The sequence below is a fragment of the Prinia subflava genome, chromosome 1 (assembly GCF_021018805.1).
Source record: "Prinia subflava isolate CZ2003 ecotype Zambia chromosome 1, Cam_Psub_1.2, whole genome shotgun sequence".
Taxonomy (NCBI): Eukaryota; Metazoa; Chordata; class Aves; order Passeriformes; family Cisticolidae; genus Prinia; species Prinia subflava.
The window spans coordinates 137,776,658-137,799,363 of record NC_086247.1 but is presented as its reverse complement, the minus strand read 5'-3'; the positions used below and the strand labels follow the sequence as shown (position 1 = coordinate 137,799,363).

The window sequence follows — 22,706 nt, the reverse complement described above, 5'->3', positions numbered from 1 at the left end:
TGTCACAAGAGGGAGGCAGAATGTAGCCATGGAGATACCCAAAATAAGGGAACAAATTGTGGAACAACCCTGCCCAAGATAAATAGCAGATGAAGTAATCAAGAATCGGCGGGAAGCAGCTGATGACATTTATCTACCTCCTGATCAGTGTAGACCCGCCCAGGGAGCGGTTTGCCATCCCTAACCCAGAGAATGCCAAGAGACAGGGAGGGATGAACGGCAGTAGTGGGAAATGGACAGGGCGTGTCCTCCGGCACACAAACCCTCCTGGCTGTGCCGTTTAGACAGAGGTTTTGAAGCTATCAAGTGTGAGAAAATTGTAGAAAAAGAGGATATCATTGAGTTGGAAGCTACCCATCAAGACCACCGAGTCCAACTCCTGTCCCTGCAAAGGACACCACAACAATCACGCCGTGTGCCCCAGAGTGTTGTTCAAGTGTATCTTGAACTTAGATGTGAGTGAAGCATACGAGAAAATTATGTGAGCCTAAAGTCGTTGTTTCAATGTGAACAAATATCTTCCAATTCCTTTATGTATCACACCAAGCTCGGTTGAATTCTTACACGTTCAAGCCTCCCATGGGAACGGGTTGTAGCTAATCATAGCAAGTTACAGCCTAGAGCCAAGCAGGAAACGCTGGCTGCCCACCCGAGCAGCGCTCACCCGGCTCAGAGCTGCGCTGCGCTGCTCTGCCCTGAGGGCGGCCCCTGCCGGCGGCGCCGCGCGGCTCTCGCGAGAGCTCCGCCGCCGTTGGTGCCGGCGCGGGCGGGGCGGGGCCGCTTTGAATCGCGGCGGGCCCGGGGCCGGGCGCGCCATGGCACTCGAGCGGCCCGGCGGGGAGCGGGGCGATGCTGCCGGCCCCGGCGCCGCCACAGCGGCCGGCCCGACGTGTATCGCGGTTCCCCGGCCCCCCTCCATCGAGGAGTTCACCATCGTGAAGCCCATCAGCCGCGGCGCCTTCGGGAAGGTGTACCTGGGCCGCAAGGCGGGCCGGCTCTATGCCGTGAAGGTGAGGCGTCACCGGGGTCGCGGCGCTGCCGCCGCCGCCGGGCAGCCCGCGGGGAAGGGGCGTCCCGAGGGGCGGGGAGGCGCGGCCCCGGTACGAGCCCGTGGCCCCGGTACGAGCCCGTGGCCCCGGTACGAGCCCGTGGCCCCGGTACGAGCCCGTGGCCCCGGTACGAGCCCGTGGCCCCGGTACGAGCCCGTGGCCCCGGTACGAGCCCGTGGCCCCGGTACGAGCCCGTGGCCCCGGTACGAGCCCGTGGCCCCGGTACGAGCCCGTGGCCCTCGGGGGCGGCCGCCGCTCGGGCGTACCCGGTGCCCGGGGACGCGCTGTCCGCACGGCCGTGCCGCGCTCTCGCCTCAAGTCCTGGAGGATTTGGTCCGGGGACCGCTGATAACGACAGCTGCTTTTATAAGTGCTTTAAATAAGGGGAAATAATGACAGAAACCTTGCCAAGCGCCACAGCGCTGTTGGCTTCCCCCATGTAAACAGCTGCTGGAACAGCCCCCTCAGCTCCTGCGCCTGCCGGGCGGCTGAAGCAGCGCCTCTGAGAGGCAAGGCGAGAATAAATTATAAAAAACGTTCTTGCTGAGTAAGTATTTTTAAAAAACCGACCAAAACCTGTTGCGTTTTCTGTGTTGTTGCACAGAGGACTAGGATCTAGGCTTGTCGTTAGTAAGAACTTTACCAATTATTTGTGCAAACTTGACTTTGATTAAAAGGATTATAACAAACTACATAGTACACAAAGACTAGGAAACATAAAAACAGTCATGCCAAACAGGCGTTGCTCTGCGGAGCTATATGTCTCTTCACGGTTTTATTATGAGCATTTTGAGGTTAAATCATTTGTATGCTCTGTTTTGTTTTTCAGGTGATGAAAAAAGCAGACATGATCAACAAAAATATGGTTCATCAAGTGCAGGCAGAGAGGGATGCATTGGCTCTCAGTAAAAGTCCCTTCATTGTGCACTTATACTACTCACTTCAGTCAGCAAACAACGTCTATTTAGTGAGTAAAAAAATGGCTGTGGCGTTTTATGGTAGTCTTGGAAACTGAGTGTGAACTGTCGTGATATTTCACTACATTTTTGTAATGGTATTCTTTAGTTACTTTTACATCTTTCTCAGAATGGTTGAACAAGTAAAATATTTCTCTTCTCGGGTGTCTTTGGGCTCTTTTTCAGGAGAAACTTCTAATAGCTAGTCTGCCTTAGAGATATGTAGAAATTTTAGGGAAAACAATAAATCATTCTATTCAAGCAGACCCAAGACTGAGGGATACTGCATGGCTCACTTAAAGAAAATCTATTTTACTTATTGCTATTCCTCAAATTTTGTTATGGTTGTTGGCCTACATGACAAGATGATAACTGAGTGGCAAAACTAAATGCTGGTCCACACGGAGCACTGTGGAGCACAGCAGGACTTGTGAATGGGTTTATCTACTGCCTTCACATAAGCATTCAGACTGTCTGAATCAAACTCATATCGGTCTGAATCTAGTATTGTGTATAAATGATTGCAAGATAAAGTATTGGAATACTTTGATTTGTATAGAACAGGTGATCTTTGGCTTCAGGCCTTGAGTTTCACAGGAATGCTTTGCACTTTGTTTTCTGTGCTATGGGAATATTTGTGTGGATTGCTGTATGCACACGCAGGGACAGCTTGATGAGATTCTGAGACAAGGTTGCTATGGTCTCCTACAATGCATTTTGAGTGTAAATAAAGGCTTCTTTTTCTGGAATAGCTGAACTGCTGCGTGAACTAGAGAACTTCAGGGTGAAGGATTTGTAAAGGAGATGCTAGAATTGTGTCTGAGTGTATGTGTGTGTGTGTTATATATATGTGTGTGTAAGAATATTATATATTGGAATATAAGTACTGGTGAGATTTCCTGACCAAAACCCATAAATGGATTTTTGACATCAAAGAGTGAGTTTCAGAAGCCCTGCTGACTTCTATTTTATTTTGAGTATGACATGGGCCATCATAATGTGTCTGCATAATGATTTATTCGATGTGTGTGTTTTCTTTGCATTCTTTTTCATGTATCTTAAATGTGCAGTAACTCTCACCTCTCACTGTTTGTATTTTTGACAATTTGTACTTATTTCACAAAGCTCAGGTCTGAATCTAATATTGTGTATAAATGATTGCAAGATAAAGTATTGCTTTGATTTGTATAGAATAGGTGGTCTTTGGCTTCAGGCCTTGAGTTTCACAGGAATGCTTTGCACTTTGTTTTCTGTACTGTGGAAATATACAATTTTAAGCTAAATATTGATTAATATAGGAATATAAATATAGGTTAAATATATAATATTCAGTAAAGAAATATGCAGTATTTATAATGTAGAAAATTTTCTGTAGTTAACTCTCAAAAGCTGTAGTCAGCTTTTTAATTAGCTTCTAAAAGTAATCTAGGCAAATAAAATAAGTGACCAATCTACAGAAAGAAAATGTTTCATGTCTGCTGTTACGTGAAACTTTAATTATTTTATCCAAGTGAAAAGTATTGTGTGGGAAATGAGGTTTGCACAAAGATATTTCTATCTTCTGCTCCTTGAAATTATATTTTTCTAGGAGTGAAAGTTATTTTGTATTTTACTTGCAATTTTGAAATATGTTTTAAATAAAAAATTTAAAATGCTTGAATGACAGGTGATGGAGTACCTTATTGGTGGAGATGTCAAATCTCTTCTCCATATATATGGATATTTTGATGAAGAAATGGCTGTTAAGTATATTTCTGAAGCAGCGTTGGCTCTTGACTATCTTCATAGGCATGGAATAATCCACAGGTGAATTTTTTTTTCTTACAAATAAGTATTTGGTAGTTTGGGTTTTTTATTTTTTCACTCTAACACATAACATCAGTGTTTCATTGTGGCAGCTTTGCTAGAGCTCCTGGAAGCTCTTTTGGCACGTATGCACTGCAGCAATGTGAAAAATGGCTGAACCCCGATGTGTGCTTGTGTGCTGAGCACACAGCCCCGCGCTGCTCTCCCCTGCCAGCCCTTCCCAGTGCAGTGCTGTTCTAGCAGCTGTGACGGTTCAGGAACCCTCTGGGCACAGCACAGGGGCCTGCAGGACAAAGGGACACTCACGGACTGCCCTGATGCTCCCTCCCAGTGAGAGCTCTTCCAGCATTCAGCAGTGCTACAAAGAGCCACATGACAGCTCCTGGAGGAGCTGGAGGCTTGCTTGTCACCTGCAGGAGCTGCACACTGGGGAATGCTATGATGGTGCTACTTGTGAAGGATGCTCGTTGAGCCTGCTGAAGCACAAAATATGCAGCTCTTGACATGCATGCTGATTTTTACAAAGCCTGGGATGTTTGTGCTATATTTAATGCTAAATATATTTAATTCTTTTGGTGTGTTCTTCAAACTGGAATCTTCTGCTGGCTAAGAGATGTTACTGTTAAACAGCTCAGACCAGTATTTTGCATTGAGTGTTTCTGGTCAGTTAACTTTCTTTGTGTTGCTCAGTGCTCTTGGCTGACTTCAGCTGTATTCATATTTGCAGGGATTTGAAGCCAGACAATATGCTTATTTCTAATCAGGGACATATAAAATTGACAGACTTTGGGCTTTCCAAAGTTACTCTGAACAGAGGTAAGAGTTGTTTCTATCCTTTTGGTTGTATTAAAATGTGTTTTTGCATTCCATTTCCATATTCTTGAATACTTCACATCCCTGTAAAGGGCACCTTTCAATTAGATAAGTTGCAGTAATACCTGATTTCTAATAGGTAAGTACTGATTAGCCATGTGCTAGTAAGGGGTCTGTTCTTTGCAATGCACTTCAGAAGGTAATATTAATTCTTTGAGACAAGGGTGTATGAAATATGATCTAGAGCCCTTTCTTTGGACAGATATGGATTTCAAAGTTTTCTGAACTCCACTAGGAGATGTCAGTGGGTGAATGAATAATTCTGAATTGTTCCTGTTTCTCTGACTACTTCTGCCCTTCAGGTCATGTTTCTCAGTCCTGTGTAAATTAATTTCCAATAAATTAACAGGAACATTCCAGACATTATTTGAGGGATAGGAGGAGATGCTAAGTCCATAACAGGAGATTAGATCAGTGCTTTGGCATGTGAATGTTCTCTTTTCAAGCAGAAAATACAGCTGAATAGGCATGACTGTCTGGCAGAGGCTGCAGATCTTAAGGTGAATAGCCAATTTCTGAACTGGTTTGTACTTCCTTAGCCAGATCATCCAAGCTTATGCTGCACAGCTCAGTTCAGGTTTTTTCGAGACAGCTGCTGGAGGGTACATTCTTTTTATATAATTAAAGGAATATAGAAATTCAGAGTTGTCTGTGGAGTTTGATTCATGGTTTTAAGAATATAAAGGAAAATCCTAGGTATTGTGTATTTTTATGATATACTGCTTTAACTGATGTTCTAATGGGACAGGTTATTGTGTTTAGTTGAACATTATATGGAAGCTTTAAAGCTACTTACTGCTAGTGAGCAAAAAAAAGCTATCTAGGCTTGAATTTTCACCTATGAAAAATTATTGTGTAGCTTTTTTGAGATGTCTTTTGGAGTGATGGCGGGTTTGGAATCAAATTTAGTATCCTATTCCACAAGCTGGAGCTGCTGCCTAAAAACTAAAGCTGATATCAAAGTAGAAAATGTTGTGCTTTTAGCGTAGTATATTGGAAAAGAAATTTGACTTCCATGACTTCTGTGTGTATAAATGTATAAGAAAAAACACCTTTTAAAAGAAGAATGTACAGGTAAGGATTTGATTTGTATTGGTGGCTTCATTTGTATATTTGTTGAGTATGTGACTAAAATTTTTCTTCCTCTTCATGAAACTTAAGTAAATGTCTGCAACTTTGCCTTTGTTTAATATCAAAATGAAAACCTATTTGATTTTGGGTTTTTTTCTTCTGTAGAGATAAATATGATAGATATCCTTACTACCCCATCAACAGCAAAGCCAAAACAGGACTACTCACGTACTCCAGGACAATTGTTGTCTCTTATCAGTTCTCTGGGCTTTGTAAGTAATTTTCACTATCTTTGAAGTACTTCATCCTTTCAGTTTATTTACTACCTTAAATTCAATAGTTGGCACTGTAAGGCGATCCTTGCATCTCTTCTGCCAGCTGGTAGAATGACTTACGATATGTTTAGAGCACTTTGAAATTCTGACATGATTACATTGGACTGTATTTTGAATTGCTGACTTTTTAATGGGCATGGCCAAGCTCCAATGCAAACATCATAAAGAATGGGTGAAGTTACACTCAGTCCTGGGCTGAGAATTCATTCAGACTTCATTAACTTTTAACTATGCTTCTTTGTGCTTGTTAGTACACTCCTCCTGTAGGAATGAAAGTGCCAGGGCACAAATCACGTCAGTCACCTGACAGTCTGCATGGAATGGTTTCTCCTGTACCTATGGCTGAAAAGGAAAATACCCCTCTTTCGACTAAGTTATTCAAAACACGTGAGTATGCCAGGCCTTGTGCTGAGGAACGCTCTGGCTTTAAGGTTGTGGTCTTTTAATTTTATCTGAGTAGTTTAGACCAATTTCATAAAAGGCGTGTTTCTACAAGTGTCTTGCTCTCCACCATTCCTCCAGTGCTTTACATCTGACATGTTTTCACCTACATCACCTATGTCATCTCTAAAGGGGTTTTGTTTGATTGGGTTTTTTTCAAATCATGACCCCTGAATTCAAAATCACCCTTTAACATTTTACAGAAATAGTGTCAGTTCTTGACATACTTTCACTTTAAAATTGTCAAATATAGCAATGTATGTTTTCATTTAAATTGTCTTCTCTTGTGCTTTCTCATTTCTAACCTGAAATAAGGAAGAAGGCAACTATGTTGCTAATGTTTTTATTGCTTTTACATTCTTGGCAAGTTCCTAATTCAAAAAAATTGTGAATTGACTACGCAGGAAAGATGACAAGAATTGTTGTCATACATAGCTTTCCTTGGATGTGAAAGCTTAACACAGTGTGAACTCAGTCAGTATATGTTGCCTGTTTGTATCAACATCTGAATTTTTTTTTCTCTTAAGATCTGGATAATTCTCAATTAACACCTGTGATGCCAGCAAGGAGTTTAACTCCTTCACTGCTTCAGTCAAGAAACAGGTTTGGTACCTGCAGTGTCCGTAGGCAGTCTCACTCTTACCTGTCCAGTGTGGAGTCAGAAAACCGGAGCAGCCCCAGGTGGGGGAAAGATGTAGAGGTCAGGACTGTTTCATCTTCCCACTCTAAATTAAAATTAGTTTGTACTTGTGTATGCAATGTTGCAAGTGTCTTCTATTTACTTACTTGCCTCAGTTATTTCAAGTTTTGAGAAACTTTCCTACAGTAGAAGGAGCAGGGGTTGTAATTTGTGTTGAGTAGGATTTTGGATCAAACCGGTAGAACCTTTTTCTTCAAACAAATATTAGTGGTGTGCAATATAACAGGAGAAGCAGATGCTATTGAGCCTGCATCAAAGGAGTGGAAGAGGAGGCTTCAGTGACCATCACTGGTTTAGCCGTGTCCTGCACAAGGTGGGCACTGCTGGGAGCAGTGGCTTTTTGGAAGCTGACTTTATCCTGATAGCTTTATTTGCTCAGCACTGCAGGCGAAAGAACTTGGGAAAACAATAAAATCCACTTCAAACTTCTGCTAGCTGTTAAACTGAAAAGTTTAAGGCTTTTATTACTGAAGGGTTTTGTATGAACTAACCTAACACAAATAATTATAGCTGATAATATTGTATCCTAAAATGTTTTATCCTATTTTAATGTGCTAATGAAATTCTGCACCAACACAAACCTAAAAGCAAATGCTGCTGTGCTGTGTAGTTCCTTGCCATGATTCGTATCTAGGGCATGCAGACAAACTTACATTTAAAACAATTTATTATTCTGTATCTATCTGTTTCTTAGGCCTTGGTTTAGTATTGTGTTATCAAAACATTAGTAATACCAGATTTTCCTTTTATCATCTCTGAAATGTAATATACTACAGAGTACTGTGATGCGGTTCTTTCCTTTGAACTTTCTTGGAAACTGAAAACTTCTGTAGCCTAACTTCTTAGAATAAAATCACAAATACAGCTTCAATTGCTCTATTTTTTCAACCCTCAGCATTTAAAAATATGGCATTTTCTACTGTATTCTAGCAAGCTTATTTTACGTTCTTAAAAGAAGTCAAATTATCAAGTTACCTTTAATTTGGTTTGGATTTTTTTTTGTATTTTGAAGTATGATTTCTCACAAGTAGTAGTTAGAATGAGTAATGCTTGCAAATCTGCATTTCATTATGGAGGTTGTAATAAAGTGTTTCAAATTAAACATTTCTATAATGCTGTAATCATATTTTTCTTGATACTCAGAACTTAATGTGCTTTTTTGTAGCAAAGCGAAGATGAACCTTGTTCTACAACATGCAAAACCAGGAACAGTGGCTCAGCTCTCCTTTCAAATGTTATGTTGCCAAATAGCAAAGGTATTGAAGTTTTAAAGAAAGAAGAACTTGAGTCTGCCATTTCTCCCATTGCCAGCGATGATTCTGGCAGCAAGCAGAAGTTGGGAAGTGAACATTTGGATATAACAGATACTCCCGTGAGCACTCTGGATGTGAAAGGCGTAGTAAGAAAGTGTATTTCTGAAAATAAGATTTGGAAAGAAAAAGTCCTTGTAAATAAAAGAGACATGACTTACAAAACAGCAGAGACTTCCAGACTACAGCAGTCACTTTCAAGGCAGAATGACCCTGTCAAAGAGGAAGAAATGTTTGAAAAGCCAGGTGCAAAAAGAAGCTTTGAATCAGTTGACACTAGTCCTTGTCAGGAGTTCAACTATGTTAAAAAAAGCAATGCAGAATATAAACGTGGCTGTCAGATCTCAGAATTTCCAGCAAACAAAGGGACAGGTTTGACAACAGAAATGCAGTCATTAATGCTTTGTAGTGATAGATGCCTACGTGACATCTGCAAAAGCAAGGAAGAAGTTGAGAGTTTTATTAGTAACCAGGAAACAGCAGAAAGATCACTTACTCCAACGGTAGCTAAAAATCTCATGTGTGATCTGGATGCAGACTGTGGAAAGGATGATGAAAAGGAGTACATGAACTCGAGTTTTTTAGGTACTGATGATGTAAAACCTTTAGATGTCTTCAGTGCAGATTCTGACTTACTTCCTGAAGTGTCTGTTACAGAAAGCCATCTAGAAAAACAGCTTTTAGATTTGGACAGAAGTGTTAAAGACCTCTCCTTTGAGGAACCAAAACCTGAAGGTGTGCTAATAACATCACCAGAGTCCCAGGATGCCTCAAAGAATGGAGAGCAGGCACATACAGTCCAGGACTGCAAGCCATTACATCAGGAAAAGGACAATGACCAGAAACACGTGGAGGAAACTTGCCTTGACACAGTATCTTCTCCTTCAGAAAAGATGATGGAAGCACTGAGTCTCTTAAAAAAAAATGCTGTTGTTTTTCGGAGTTACAATAGTCCAATCAATGTATCCAACATCTCTGAGCCGTGCAGCATGGCTTCCTTAGATATAATGGATCTTTCACCTGCCTGCAGTGGCTCTTACCCAACAGCTCTCACGCCATTACAGAAAGGAAGACCGTACCTGGCCTATCAGGTAGGTAAGGAGGCAGATGGAAACTTTGTGCCTACATTGGACTTTAGAGACCTGAAATTATTTCAGTGGTAAATTTAGGGGAAACTCAAGTTGTCTGAGGTAGTCTGTCAAAACGACCTTTGCTGACAGGGTTTCACTTGCTGCAGTTGGGTGGCCAAAATTATAATTTCTGTAAGAATTTAGCAGTAGCTTTATGTTCACTGGTTTGCCTTTAGCTCAACATGCATTGACTGTCCATCTCTGAGAAATCTTTGCTGTTACAGTAACTGATTAAAAAAAGGCCAGTACTATTTTGTCTCGTTCTGCTCCTAGTGCTGTGTTGTATTTTCTGTGAGCAGTTATAGGTTTCCTTATGTAATGGGAAGTCTTTGATTTTGTTGTTGTTGATATCCTGCACCCTTCCCAACATGGTCTGTGAACACTGTTCAGCTGCTGGTAACTGCCATTGTACTGACTACTTTCCTTTTTTTATTCTGGTAAAAGTGATGGTGTCATGTATTCTGTCATATATCATTTACAAGCCTATCACAAAGATTTATGTAATCAGTGATAGCTGCTGGATATGACACTGGAGGAAGAACTTAGGTGAAAGTTCCTCAAAGAGCAAGCATCTTTACGCTTCAAGACTGTTGAGATAAAGCAGTGGAAGCACATTTCACACATACTTTTCAAGGAATGGCTTGTGACTCATTCTTGACTTGAACTTAAGTATCAGTTTTTACATCCATGACTAAACCTGGGGTTGGGAGTTTGTGAGCTGGATTTGTCTGACATGTGAACTCCTTGTCCCACCTCTGCAGACCCCGTATCGAGGGGACGCTGGCACACCGTACAGGACTCCAAAGAGCGTGCGGAGAGGAGCTGCCCCCGTGGAAGGTGAACGCATCCTGGGCACCCCAGACTACCTGGCACCTGAGCTGCTTTTGACACAGCCTCATGGTAAGGCAAACCAGCCACCTGGCACGACTTGAAAGGTGGCATCTTTACATTTATAAATGCCTGTAGAACTGTAAACCCTTCAAGCAATAAGATTGGGAATTCTTCCAAAATAGCTAGTGCTAAGCTTTTGCCATCATGGATGGCTGTGTTTGCTTCAGCTGCTCCTTCCATTTATTTACTGCTTTCTCATAACCAGGGGTTTTGGTTGTCCATCACAGTCATGCTTGCTGCCAATCAGCACTGGAAGCTGCTTTGGCAGCCTGAGACTTGTATGTGGCTTAGCAGTAACAACTTGGTCATCCTAAGTGCCCTTAAAGATTCTTTGGGATGGGAAAGGGGGAATTCAGTGAAAATTTACACTGAAAGGCTTAAGCCTCCAATTATTTTTAGATGTTAAAACTAGATAATATTTTGGAAATGTAATCAGGGGTACTTAGACAGTGTGAAGCTTGGTCACTGGATGATTTCTCTGTGGTTACTGGGTTTTCAGGACTTGAGTGAAACCTTGTAGAGTCTAGGGTTTGTGTCAGGAAATTACAAATCTTCCATTACCTTCAGCGAAGCCAGGGTTATTAGAACTCCAAATTTTCCCTCACTAAATATTTCACATGTTGAGCTGCTTGTAAATGTAGTTTTAATCCTAAATAAATCATGTTACAAAACTGGTTTGTTTCTAACTTAGATTTAATGTTGCCATTTTTCTTTATTGTGGAATACTACCTTAGGAAAAAAATCGTCATTCCTATGCCTTCAGAGAATCATACTTGATATTCAGTGTTTGTATTTGTTGGTGGGGTTTTTTTTGGCAGTAATTGTAATATTTTTACTTCATTGTCTTTTCATATGCAGGGACTCTGATCTCTGGTGAGTTTTCTATATTCTGTGCAGAACTGAAGTGTTCAGCATAACTGAACAGTCAAAGTATAACCAGATCACAGTTTCTGAGAACATTGTTTGGGTGAACAATGCTTCTATACAGAAAGACATGTCCAATATGCCTCCACATAAAAATGTGTGATGTTCAGGAAGCATCATATCAGTGTTATTAAGCTATCAGAAATCACAATGTAAACATGTGCTTCAGAAGGAAAGTCAGCATTCTTAAATTGTGTAACAGGAGGTAAAGCCAGAGACACTTTTTCTCATTGCTGCCTTTCACTTTATTGCAATCAGTCTGATTTACTTTGTCTATGGGTAAAGAAGGTTCAGGTGCTCAAGAGCTTTTGTTACTGCTTCTTACTTCAAATCCCAGAATCAGTGAATATCCCAAGTTGGAAGGGACGCAAAAAGGATCACTGAGTCCAACTGCTGTCCCTGCACAGGACAGCCTCAAGATCCATGTCCCTGAGAGCATTATCCAAATGCTTCTTGAACCCCTGCCAGGCTTGGTGCTGTGACCACAGCCCTGGGGAGCCTCTTCCAGTGCTCAGCCACCCTCTGGGTGAAAAAGCTTTCCTTGATATCCCACCTCAACCTCCCTAGCACGGCTTCATGCTGTCCTTGCGTCCTGTTTAGCAGGGATATGGTAGGAGTTAATCTAATTTTTATTAGACTTTGTGTGGGAAAAATTGCTGCTGAAACCTGGTTATTCCATTGTTCAGGTTGTGATCTTATTAGACTTTGACTGGAGCTGGGAGCATTTTACTGAACATCCAGGTACTCTAACAACAGTGGATGTGAGCTCACCGCTTTGATGTGCTTAGCTTGGTGGGGCACTCTTACCGCTGTTAGGAGTTGCTAAAAGTGTGTTAGATTACTGGTTAAACACTTTGGTTTTCAGCATTTCTAAACTTAACAGTAGTCTTTGTGAAATGGCTCAAAACATTGGTTTGCTTGGAGGTGTCTTAGGTTTTTTATATGCTAAAAAAGCCAAGAACAATTAGATTTATTATCTTCGAAAGTTTGGGAGTTTTTTAACAGTAATTGCGGCACCTGTTCTTTATAGAGTGGAGAGGGCATGGCTTGAAGATGCAGAAAGCTTACAGTGCATGCAGTGGTGTCTGGGATTGCTTTGCCTGCTGGTTTTGATGTAGATTAACAGGAGAGATTGGCAAAAAGACATTTCCTATAATGTGGAAAACCAGAACTATTTAATAACAAAGCAGAGATAGCTAACAACTACACATTACCCCAGTCAATTCATTGTAGTGGAAGGTAATGCCAGCTTCATGTGTGCTGGCTCATTTCTGCAAGCTGGCTTCATGATGTTCACCATAATTTAGCCAAACAAAAATTAAGTCTGAAGTTTTGGAGACTTTTTAAAGAACTGAGAGAAGGGCACAGGTGGCAACATGGAGCACTCATCCAAGCTCTAGTAATGAGGCATCTGTTTCTTATCACAAAACAATTTCTTGGAGAAGTCACCTCCTGGGTTCTCTGTGATGGGAGCTGATCATTAGATTGTTACAAAGAGCCCCTTTGGTTTTATCAGTAAACCCCAGTATTACCTACAATGAATTAAGAAGCAGAGTGGCTTTAAAAAAACTTTTAATACATTTATAATCTGCATGAGTTTTAAATACAACTTGTCTTTTCATAATTTTCAAGAAACTTGCAGAATTCAAACACTCTTCAGTTTCTGCAAACCTTTAAGTCTTTGCAAGTATCACATGTGTAAGTGTAATGATTTCTTGGATTTATTTTACCAGGTTCTGCTGTAGACTGGTGGGCCCTTGGAGTTTGTCTGTTTGAGTTTCTAACTGGAATTCCACCTTTTAACGATGAAACACCAGCACAGGTCTTCCAAAATATTTTGAAAAGAGGTAATCTGTTTCAGTAATCAGGGTAAGTGTGTATTTCCAATATTTGTTTTACAGTTTGAGTTACCAACTCAGTTGCTTCTTTATCTGTAGATATTCCCTGGCCTGAGGGTGAAGAAAAGCTGTCTGATAATGCCCAGAATGCAATAGATGTTCTTCTAACAATTGACACTACTAAGAGAGCTGGACTGAAGGGTTAGTATTGAAATTATTCTTTGCAATTAATTGCAAATTTTTAAGTGGTTTCCTCCTGAAATTTTTGACTAATAAACTTCTATGTCTCACTAGGTTCCATGTATAGTACCACAGCACTTAACAAGTTGTGGTATTTTCTGTATTTCTTGTGGGTTTTTTCTTTCTGAACAAGGTAGTTCTGGGGTTGTTTTGTTGGTTTTTAATTTTTTAATTGAATTTCTGTTTTGCTTTACTAATGTTCTGCTATGCATTTTTACTGTTTGACATCTGATGTACCCAAGTTATCTCTTCTCTAATGGGTATTTGGAATTTTTAACCTCAATGACATTGGGAACCTTGATTAAAAGATGATAGTGTGGGAGAGAAACCTCCTACAACAAACAGTCAATTTAGAGAGAGCAGGTTTTTTTTAGGAATCAGCCTGTCTTTGCTGAATGCATAGGAGAATACAAAGTTGGACAATAAATTCTGTTAACAAAGTCTTTTTTTTTCCTTGTAGAAGAGCTTAAACATTTGCTATTGTTAACAGTGACTATGTTTTAGTAAAAAAAAAGTTGATAATGGAAAGAAATTTAGAGTGAGATATTTTGGAAATAGAGAAAGAAATCTTATAAGAACTGCTCAAGAAATCACTGGAGAAGGAAATTACTATGGAAAGGCTTACACATAAAGAGACTAAATGCTAAAGCTGAAATCAAGCCAAACTGAAATAGAGAAGGCACAAGATTATGAATGAAGATTATTATGTCAACAGAAAATCCTGTGGCTTTGATATTTCCCAAAAAGCAATGTGAATGGGTTTAACTAAAACACAAGTTATTGTCTTTATTTCTGGATTTCAGAGTAAAATCTAATTACCTGTCAAGGGCAGAACTTTAAAATAGATGACATAATGGTTTCTTCCTATCTGATCTTCGAAATTCATTCTTTGTCAAGAACTTTAACTCTATCTGGCCTCTTTGTCCAATTTATCATCCACTGAAGTGAGGCTGGATGAGTAGTTTTCAGGACAACCATTAAGTTTTTGTTGTGGTACTTAAGTTTCCATCACTGTCATCTTCTCTCCCGTCTCCAAAATTTGTGCTCTCCCTTTTATTGCTACAGCATGAAGCCTTTTGTAGTGGGAAATCCTGGCTGTGTTATTGTAGTGCTGTGCTTCTCTAAATTCAATGTTTCTGGGTAAGAGCAGCTTTAGAGCTGCTTTTGGCTCAGTGGAACAGTGTGGAACAGGTTCCCTGGATGGGGCTGGCAGCTACTTGTCCTGCCAGCAGTTTGATCCTACCAAAGTTGGGAGTAATCAAAGGCCAGTTGCAATTTGCACTTTTATGATCTTGTAAAAAGGAATACAGAGCAAATTTACTGACAGTTATAGATGAGGGAGCAAAGGGACTACGTAGCTTGGACATAAGGAAGTTTATAATGCTAATGTGAACTTCTGTTTCAGAACTGAAGCATCACCCCCTCTTTCATGGAGTGGACTGGGATAATCTCCAGAATCAAACGATGCCATTCATACCTCAGCCGGATGATGAGACGGACACCTCTTACTTTGAAGCTAGAAACAATGCTCAGCACCTGACTGTGTCTGGATTTAGCTTATAGCATCAAGATAAGTGAACATTCTCCATGCTTTTGCACACTTACAGGTTGTCTTGTAACCCTAGTTTGGTCTTGACTAAGTTTCCTTGCTGAATTTAGTGTGTTTCAAGTTACCAGTCTATTTTTATTATAGCCTCATTTATTCTAAAGTGAAACTACTGTATGAAACTGGTGTCAAGTGCCTTCATGCTGCTTATCTCACTGCACCTTACTAAGAGGCATTGCATTTCTTGGAGCTAATAACTCCTGGCAGCAATGGGGCTTTTTAATAGGAACGAATTATTCCAGTTAGGAAGTGTGGTATTATTTCCCAGCTAAACATAATAGGAAAAGGATATAAAGGAATTGTAATTGTATCTAAATAATAACTTACCTATTGGTGGTTCAGTGTGGTGGCAAGCTGGTTTGGGAGCAGTCCTTTCTGATCAGTGTGAATATATACCACTGTGCAAAACTGGTCATTTCTATTCAAGGTGGAAAATTGAAATCTTAATGCAGCATTGAAATGTCTTGTCTTCTGTTTGTCTTATTCCCAAGAAGGGGTGAGAAGCTTCAGTGGTGTTCCAAGTTAATTTGGCTAGAAGTGGCACATGAGACTGACAGGAGTTCCTCTGATTATTATCCTGTCCTAGAGAAATGGGCAGGGAGAGGATACTTGGGGCAAGCCTGTTAAATGCTCTGCTCAAATCGTGGTGTTGTAAGCACTTGGGCTGTAGGAAGCTGAACTGAACATGCATTTTAGCAATTACTGGTTTTATACAGAAAATGCCCAGTCTGTGTGTGTGTGCTCACTTGTCAGATGACAAGTGACAGGTGATTTTTGTTTTCTAGCAAGTACTATTCATACTGAAGATGCAAATATTAAAGACCATAATATATTGTAGGCTAACAGACTGTTCTGTAAACTCTCAGGCAGAGCTTGGGTTTTGACTAGAATATTAGAAGTGTAAATTCTGTATAAACCTGAATTAGGGGGAAGTATATTTAAATGTATCTTTAAATGCAATACAAAACTTGTATCTGCTAGGTTTTAGAGGTTTATTTGTAGATAATCCTGTTTAAATCATCTTCAGTATTTTTCTTGCATAGGTATCTCTAACTTAAAGAAGGTTTTAATTTTTCAGGTTAATACATGTTAGACAAAGATCATTTGTTCTAGATGGTGTTGCCAGCCAAGGGCCATGTGCCAGAAGCCAAGCATTTTGCCAGTGATTTTTGCTGAGTGCCTTCTGGTTTCTTGGACTCTTTTTGTAGCTAGTTGTAAGTTGGTAGTAAGCTGTCCTTTCATTACCCTGCTTCCTGGAAGACAAGATTGATGGAATTCTGAGCAAAATAGTGTTTGCTAGGCTTCCTGCTGTCCCCTCAGGTTACTGGGAGAGGAATGGGAATGGTGAAGAGAAAGGAAGTTTCCTAGAAAGGCCTAACAGGAGCTGATTCTTAATAGCTCAGAATGACCAATCCCAGCTCTTGGTGTGGTAACTGAAATTTGTGAAAGGGAATCTTGGCAAGTTGCAGAACATAAGTGAATCTCACTCCCTTTGCTAAGGACTGCAGTTTCAGAAAACTTGTAAATTGTTCAGTCTCACTGCAGCTGTTACATGATGGAAAAGGTGCAAACAAATTAATGCACTACTGAAGCAGTATTCAGACAACATTCTCTGAAAGTGATGAGAAGTTCTTTAGTGGTTTTCCTGTGTACAGTTAGAATATATAAACTGGGGTAGGAGGGTACCTTAATCACTAGTATTTTATGATATTTATTCTACCATTTCTAGTAATCTAGTTTAAGAAAGCAAGTCTTACAAGAATTAACTATGATTACATGTCGAAGAAATAATATAAACCAAACACTACAACAGCTCTTTGTCTTCAGTGCTTTACAAATGGTTACACCTGTTCCCATTTGGAAATACAATGCATTCCCATCAAGGTGGGATAAACTTGGTGCACTGGTATAATCTTTTCTAACCCCTTGAAATAGCTCTTAATCATCTACAAGGGTCAAGCAAGCTTCTATAAAAACCTTATCCTGAAACAAAATCATAGTGTTTCTACCAGTTGATTAATGCAGTACAAAACCAGAATCTGTAGAACAGTAAATAGGCCAATTGAAAAATCTGAATGTTTAATATGAACTTATCGCTACACTGCTGCCCAAAATTTAAATTTCACACAATTAGCCCTGAAAATTTTGCAATACCCTCTTCTTCTCTTCATTATCGTGCATTTATCCTGGTTAGAGCAAACATGGAATTGAATGTGAGATGTTGATTGTTGAGATCTGTGGTTTTGTTTGTTGTGGGGTGTTTTGGTTGGTGGGGTTTTATCTTTTGTAAAAAAGGTGAATCCTACCTTTATTGTTCCACGTGGAGCTGCTTGTCAACTCAATCCCATTGGTTTTGCTCCACTTGTTGCTTGACTTGGAATACTCCAGGGAAAAGTTTAAAAGGTGTAATGTAGTAGCTGGAAGGGATTTAGAGTTTCTTCTCATTAGTAATGATCTACAAATAATTGTGTAGGCTGGCAGAAGTTTCTGATCCTTAGAAGCTGTGGAATACCACTTGGCAAGTACTCCTCTGCTGCTCTGTGGTGCTCCCTGAAGGCCTGAACTTTCTTTATGTGAATAACCCCAGTAAGCTTTGTAGCTTCCAGGTTATCTTGGCAGACAGTTTGTCTCCATTAGCACAGTCCATCTGAAAGCTACTGGAGAGAAGAGTGTTGCACTTTGTCAGACAGAAGCAGCAGCCCTGGACAGGTACTCCCAGCCTTGTGTGCAGTGTCTGGGGGCCAAGGGGCTGCGGTGCTGCCATGTGTTCTTGAGCTCAGAGGTTCCAGTTTCAGCATGGTCGGGTTTATCCATGGTTACTCTGGCAGTAAAATGCATTCTTTTCCTCTCTACTCCATTCTCCAAAAGTTCACTTTGCACTTATTCACACTTCAAAAATTCACTTTACTTTTCTGTAAATATGTAAAATAAAACAGTGCAGTTGTGCTGCTGCTTCTGCATATTGTTTTTCTTTTATGGTGTTACTTTTTCCCTTGCTGGAGTGTGGCAAATGGATTTCAACAGAAAGAAACCCTGAGAGCTTCCCACTACCTCAGCAAAGGCAGTGATTTTAAGTAAGGAAATGCCTAATACTTCCAGTACAGGTGTGTATGCCCTTCAGCTAGTTCATAACTTGCTAGCCCATGCCCGCAGGCTTTGGTACCAGCTGCATTTGTGTACTGAAATGGCAGGAGAGCAAAGTCCTGAGTAACTCCTGCAAGGTGCGAGTCTCCTCCTCTGCACAACTCCAGTGAGTCAAGAAAGGATGGTGGCTCCATCTCCTCAGCACCTGCTGTGCTGCCACAGCACCAGAACAGAAGATGCAGAGCCCTGAGGATGGAGCAGCTGCACCACACACACACTTAGACCTGGCTCTGCTTCTGTGCTTTCAGCTGAGCAGCTCTGAGGGGGTGGAATGTCTCATCTGGTCTGATACAGAGCAAGCTTCTGCCTTTCAGGTGAAGCTTGATTTGCTGCAGAAACCAGCTTGATGATTTCTTCCCACGTGCAGTTTGGGGCTGGATCTGGCCCTTTGCAGTGCTATGCAGAACTGATTTGGCTCCCAGCCCTCCTGAGGAGAGCGCAGGCTGAAGCTATGTATCCTAGGTCAGAGCTCCAGCCATCTGCTTATGCTGCTGCCTCCACATCAAAGCTGTGTCTCTTTGCACTTGGGCAAATGATAAAAAACCAAAACCACCAGTTTTCCTTACCTTTAAGCTGAAATACCTGCCAGCTAGGAACCTGTTCAAATTACTGTGAGTTTGAGACAGGCCCAGTTCTGAGTCACAAGTGAATTGTTACTCAAGTGATGTTGTTTCGTATTACAACTTTCAGGTTGTGACTGATTCTTCATGATACAGCCAGCAGGCTCTTGTGTACAGTCACAGCTCTGATGTACAGCATTTAGGAAATATTAAGTTCAAGATAAAATACAAAATATTAAGGGATTAATTTATTGAAATATGAATAAATAATAAGGATAGTACAAGCCTACATTTATTTCAGGGGGAGTTAACAATTAAGTACCTTTGGGAATGTCTGTCCCCTCTCTAAGAGCTCGACCCCTACAGGTGACACGGTTCTGAGCTGTGGGAGGCACTCCAGGGTGGTTTGTCCTGGCAGAAGACATGCTGCTTCAGGAGGCTGGGGTTTTCATGTGATCTTCAAGCTCCAGTGTCCTTCCTGTATGATTTCTGTCCCTTTATCATAAGAAATCAATCACTTTAGGGATTTTAAGCTCAGGTACAATGACTTCAGGTCCCAGCAGAACTTCCCTTCCAGGATAAGCTTTGTTCAAACCTGAGCTTTCAGTACATCTCATGCCAAAACTCATCTCTGGCACATGAAATCATCTGCTTGTTACAGAAGTCTTTGAAGAGGTTACAGCTATTATATTTCTTAATTCAGCTTTACAATAAGAAAATCAGAAAAGGGGAAAAGTAACTAAAAAAAATCTGCATGTAACTAAAAAACAAGATTAAAATTTCTCTGGTAAAACCAACATTAAATTCTGTGATTACATTTTTATACAGTATAGCTTATATGAAAAATGTTTTCCAAACTATAAAAGATTTTCAGGAAGGACCAAAAAAACTTTCCTTAAAAATTATTTGTAGGATGTAGTCCTGGTGGAAAATGAAAGCACATCAACAATGGTGAAATTTCTGAAGATTCAGAGCTTTAACCATGGATTATGTTGTGATATAATTCTTCATAGCAAACTCTAAGTTTTCTGTCAAATCTAATTTTAGTGCATTTCCATTTTCCAGAGATTTAGACAGCTTATATATTAATTTATTTTAAAATTAAGTGTAAAGCATGCTTTTGTCAAGCAAACTTCACAAGGTTGTACTTCTATCCGTATATGGGTTAATAAATATTCTGTGGGGAAAAGAAAAATATCAGCTCCAAAATCAGCTGAAAAGGTTTTTTCTGAGAGGAAGTAGAAGGATAAGAGAGACATATCAGAATTGATATGTTTCATGATGTTACTTGGGGAAAATCCACAATAGGTTCAATTTTACTTTAACTGCCAAGAGAAAACTTACAGTGCACTGAGCTTTTTAAAAGCTTAGAGCTAGACTTACTGAGCTAGTTTTCATCTCATTTTAAAGCACCTTGTGCCTAAACTATGCATTTCAGTTAAAATAAGCTGTTGTCAACAAGAAAGAATACAGTTATGAAAGTTAAAAAGATAAGGTGCAGCCTCTTTACGTGGATCCCTTGTACCACATGCTGTTTCCAAACTTGTATTTGACAGTCCCCCTATTATTAATGGCTCTAACTTTCAGGATATATACAAATTCCCAAATCTTCTTTACAATTTTACAGGATAAGTGAAGGATTCAACTTCATTTTTGACCAATTTATATGGAAATTGCCCCACACTAGTTTAGCAGCAAAAATAACAAGTTGAATTCCTCAGAGCTATATTGTATTTTTCCAACAGCTTACAATGTATTGAATTTACACTTTTTTAGATCTTTCACCTGGTAATATCTAATGCTGTGGAAAAACAGGCAGGGATCTTGAGATTGTAAAATTATTTCAATGTTAAAGTGACAGTTTTACATATTTTTCACTTAATTCTTTTACAGAGATGTTATTCTCTTCAACTGACATCAGCAGGGCCAGTAATTACTGAAGGCCCATCCACAAGCACACTCCAAAACAATTATTGTTCATATGGTTTTGAGGATGGAATTAATAAATTTATTTGTAACCTAGGAGCTGTGAATCATTCAAGTTTCAATAATATTAGTCCTTAAACGTTTAGCTCAAAGGTAGTACAAAATATTACTGTAACATAAGGAAGATCATCCCAAATTCTGAGATTCTATGAGAATTCAGACTTCCTTTGCTTTGCAGGGCCATCTTCTCCTTGAAGTCCTTAGTCTAGAATTCTCAGTTCAGTTTTCTAGAAAAGGAAACAAATAAATTAAGTTTAATGTACCTTCACATATGAGATGATTTTTCATTTGTCTAAAAAAAGGTTACATTTGAAAGGTTTCCATACCAACAAAACACAGCAGGGCTTCAAGATACTTGAAAATTTGCCCTCTTTCACCAAGGAGAAGAAAATTCACTAAGAATTTGGACCTGCAGCTGGAATTCCTCAGAGAAATCCCTGACCCTCTGTCGGTGGTATGCTGGCTCAGCAGCGCAACACTTAAAAGCTGTTTTCCCCAAGACTCCACAAAACTTACAATTAAGGGTTCTAAAATCATAGGCTGAATTTAGACAACTTTTATTATTATGAAAATATATTTCAATCTGGGTTTAGGGCCCTTAGGATTCAGCTTAGGATTCAGGTTTTCAAGCCTTCTTGCTGAAGGCTCCAGTACGAGTACCCGGATTTTCAGCATTAGGTTCCCCACAAAGGAACAGGGGACAGGTTCAGAGGTGCTGGGATGAAGCTGAGCTACCCCTGCCCAAGGACCAGAGCTAAACCCAAAGCTCTTGGTTACAGAAGGCTGCCCCTCCACCACTGACATGGAGCTTGCTACACTGCACAGAAGAGTTTACAAGTCATGGCTCCACAGCTGCAGCCTGAGACAACCTGGCAGGATAGCAGAGACTCGTGGTTTCTGCTGCAGGGACAGTTAATGTAATTTAAAACTAAAAGCACACAGACAGGGTCAATGCAGGCACTCTGAACAGCTCTTGCCTAAGAGCTCACACACCTTAACAGAGCACAAGCTGAAACTGGCTGCGGGACAGGAGAAAAGGACTTGTTTTGCAATCCCGTTTTCTCACTGACTGGACTTGATCACCTTCCTACACACTGTTAAAGGAGACAGAACTCCAGACAGAAAGGTGCTGCAGAAGCACATAGTCCTTAAATTCTGCCTTTGAGTAGACTTCTTCAAAAACTGAGAGAAAAGCTCAGGAACACAGAAAATTCTTTGTTTCTGTTATTGAACTTCATCTCAAAACAATACATGAATCAGTAAACAAAACATGGGGCTATGCTATCTCTGTGTTTCAAACTGACACTGGTATTACCACTAGTACAAATCCTAATGTCCAAAACTCAAAAAGAATGTTGAAAAACTGAAGCACTGAGCAATGAGCCACAAGAATCATTCTAAGACTGGAAAATAATTTTAAAGTGAGGTTTCAATTGCTCCACTTGTTTTGTTTAAGCAAGAGATTATGAGATGACATGGTGATAGCAAGAAAGTAACCATGGAAAACACATCACAGGCTCTTTGTCAACTGCGTTAAGATACAGGAAAATTCAACAGATGCAAACTGAAGCTTAACAAATCCAAACTAAAAGTAATGTACCAAGTGTTTCTTCATCGAAGCACTGGATCACTAGGACAATATAGTGGGAAAATTGCTGGAAAAGGTGCTTTTCTAACATCTGATTTCTGTCTGAATCTGTGGCTGAATTGAGGGTGCAACAGAGGTCAGAACAGATGATCAAAAAAGATAGTAAAGAACAGCACACTGTTCAGAGAGAGGGAGAGGACACAGCCATGCAAAAGCAATTCGCAGAACACTGAAGTTCACAGAAGCTTCAAGTAAAAT

At 40.3% G+C, this 22,706-nt stretch overlaps 2 protein-coding genes across 3 annotated transcripts in view; one reads left to right on the top strand and one right to left on the bottom strand.

The window, feature by feature from the left end:
• The first annotated feature begins 778 nt into the window (after positions 1 to 778).
• MASTL (microtubule associated serine/threonine kinase like) lies at positions 779 to 20,094 on the top strand. The gene is made up of 12 exons (XM_063414231.1): positions 779 to 1,010; positions 1,879 to 2,016; positions 3,672 to 3,811; positions 4,539 to 4,627; positions 5,921 to 6,027; positions 6,342 to 6,477; positions 7,059 to 7,231; positions 8,397 to 9,632; positions 10,433 to 10,571; positions 13,220 to 13,333; positions 13,424 to 13,525; positions 14,970 to 20,094. Exons 1-12 carry the CDS (start codon positions 816 to 818, stop codon positions 15,125 to 15,127), a joined length of 2,727 nt encoding a protein of 908 aa, XP_063270301.1. The 5' UTR covers positions 779 to 815; the 3' UTR covers positions 15,128 to 20,094.
• The window catches only part of ACBD5 (acyl-CoA binding domain containing 5), a 29,509-nt gene continuing 25,903 nt past the window's right edge, over positions 19,101 to 22,706 (bottom strand). For both annotated transcript variants that reach the window (XM_063414243.1, XM_063414254.1), the window contains one exon: positions 19,101 to 21,087. In XM_063414243.1, the coding sequence (XP_063270313.1) occupies positions 21,075 to 21,087 (13 nt within the window). In that variant the 3' untranslated portion in view covers positions 19,101 to 21,074. The remainder of the gene's footprint in view (positions 21,088 to 22,706) is intronic.

Bases quoted from the DNA above. Each gene is read 5' to 3' on its own strand.
- MASTL (XM_063414231.1), top strand. From the start codon at position 816: ATGGCACTCGAGCGGCCCGGCGGGGAGCGGGGCGATGCTGCCGGCCCC. The intron at 4,628-5,920 runs GTAAGAGTTGTT...TTTCTTCTGTAG, and splicing joins CAAAGTTACTCTGAACAGAG to AGATAAATATGATAGATATC. The intron at 9,633-10,432 runs GTAGGTAAGGAG...CCACCTCTGCAG, and splicing joins GACCGTACCTGGCCTATCAG to ACCCCGTATCGAGGGGACGC.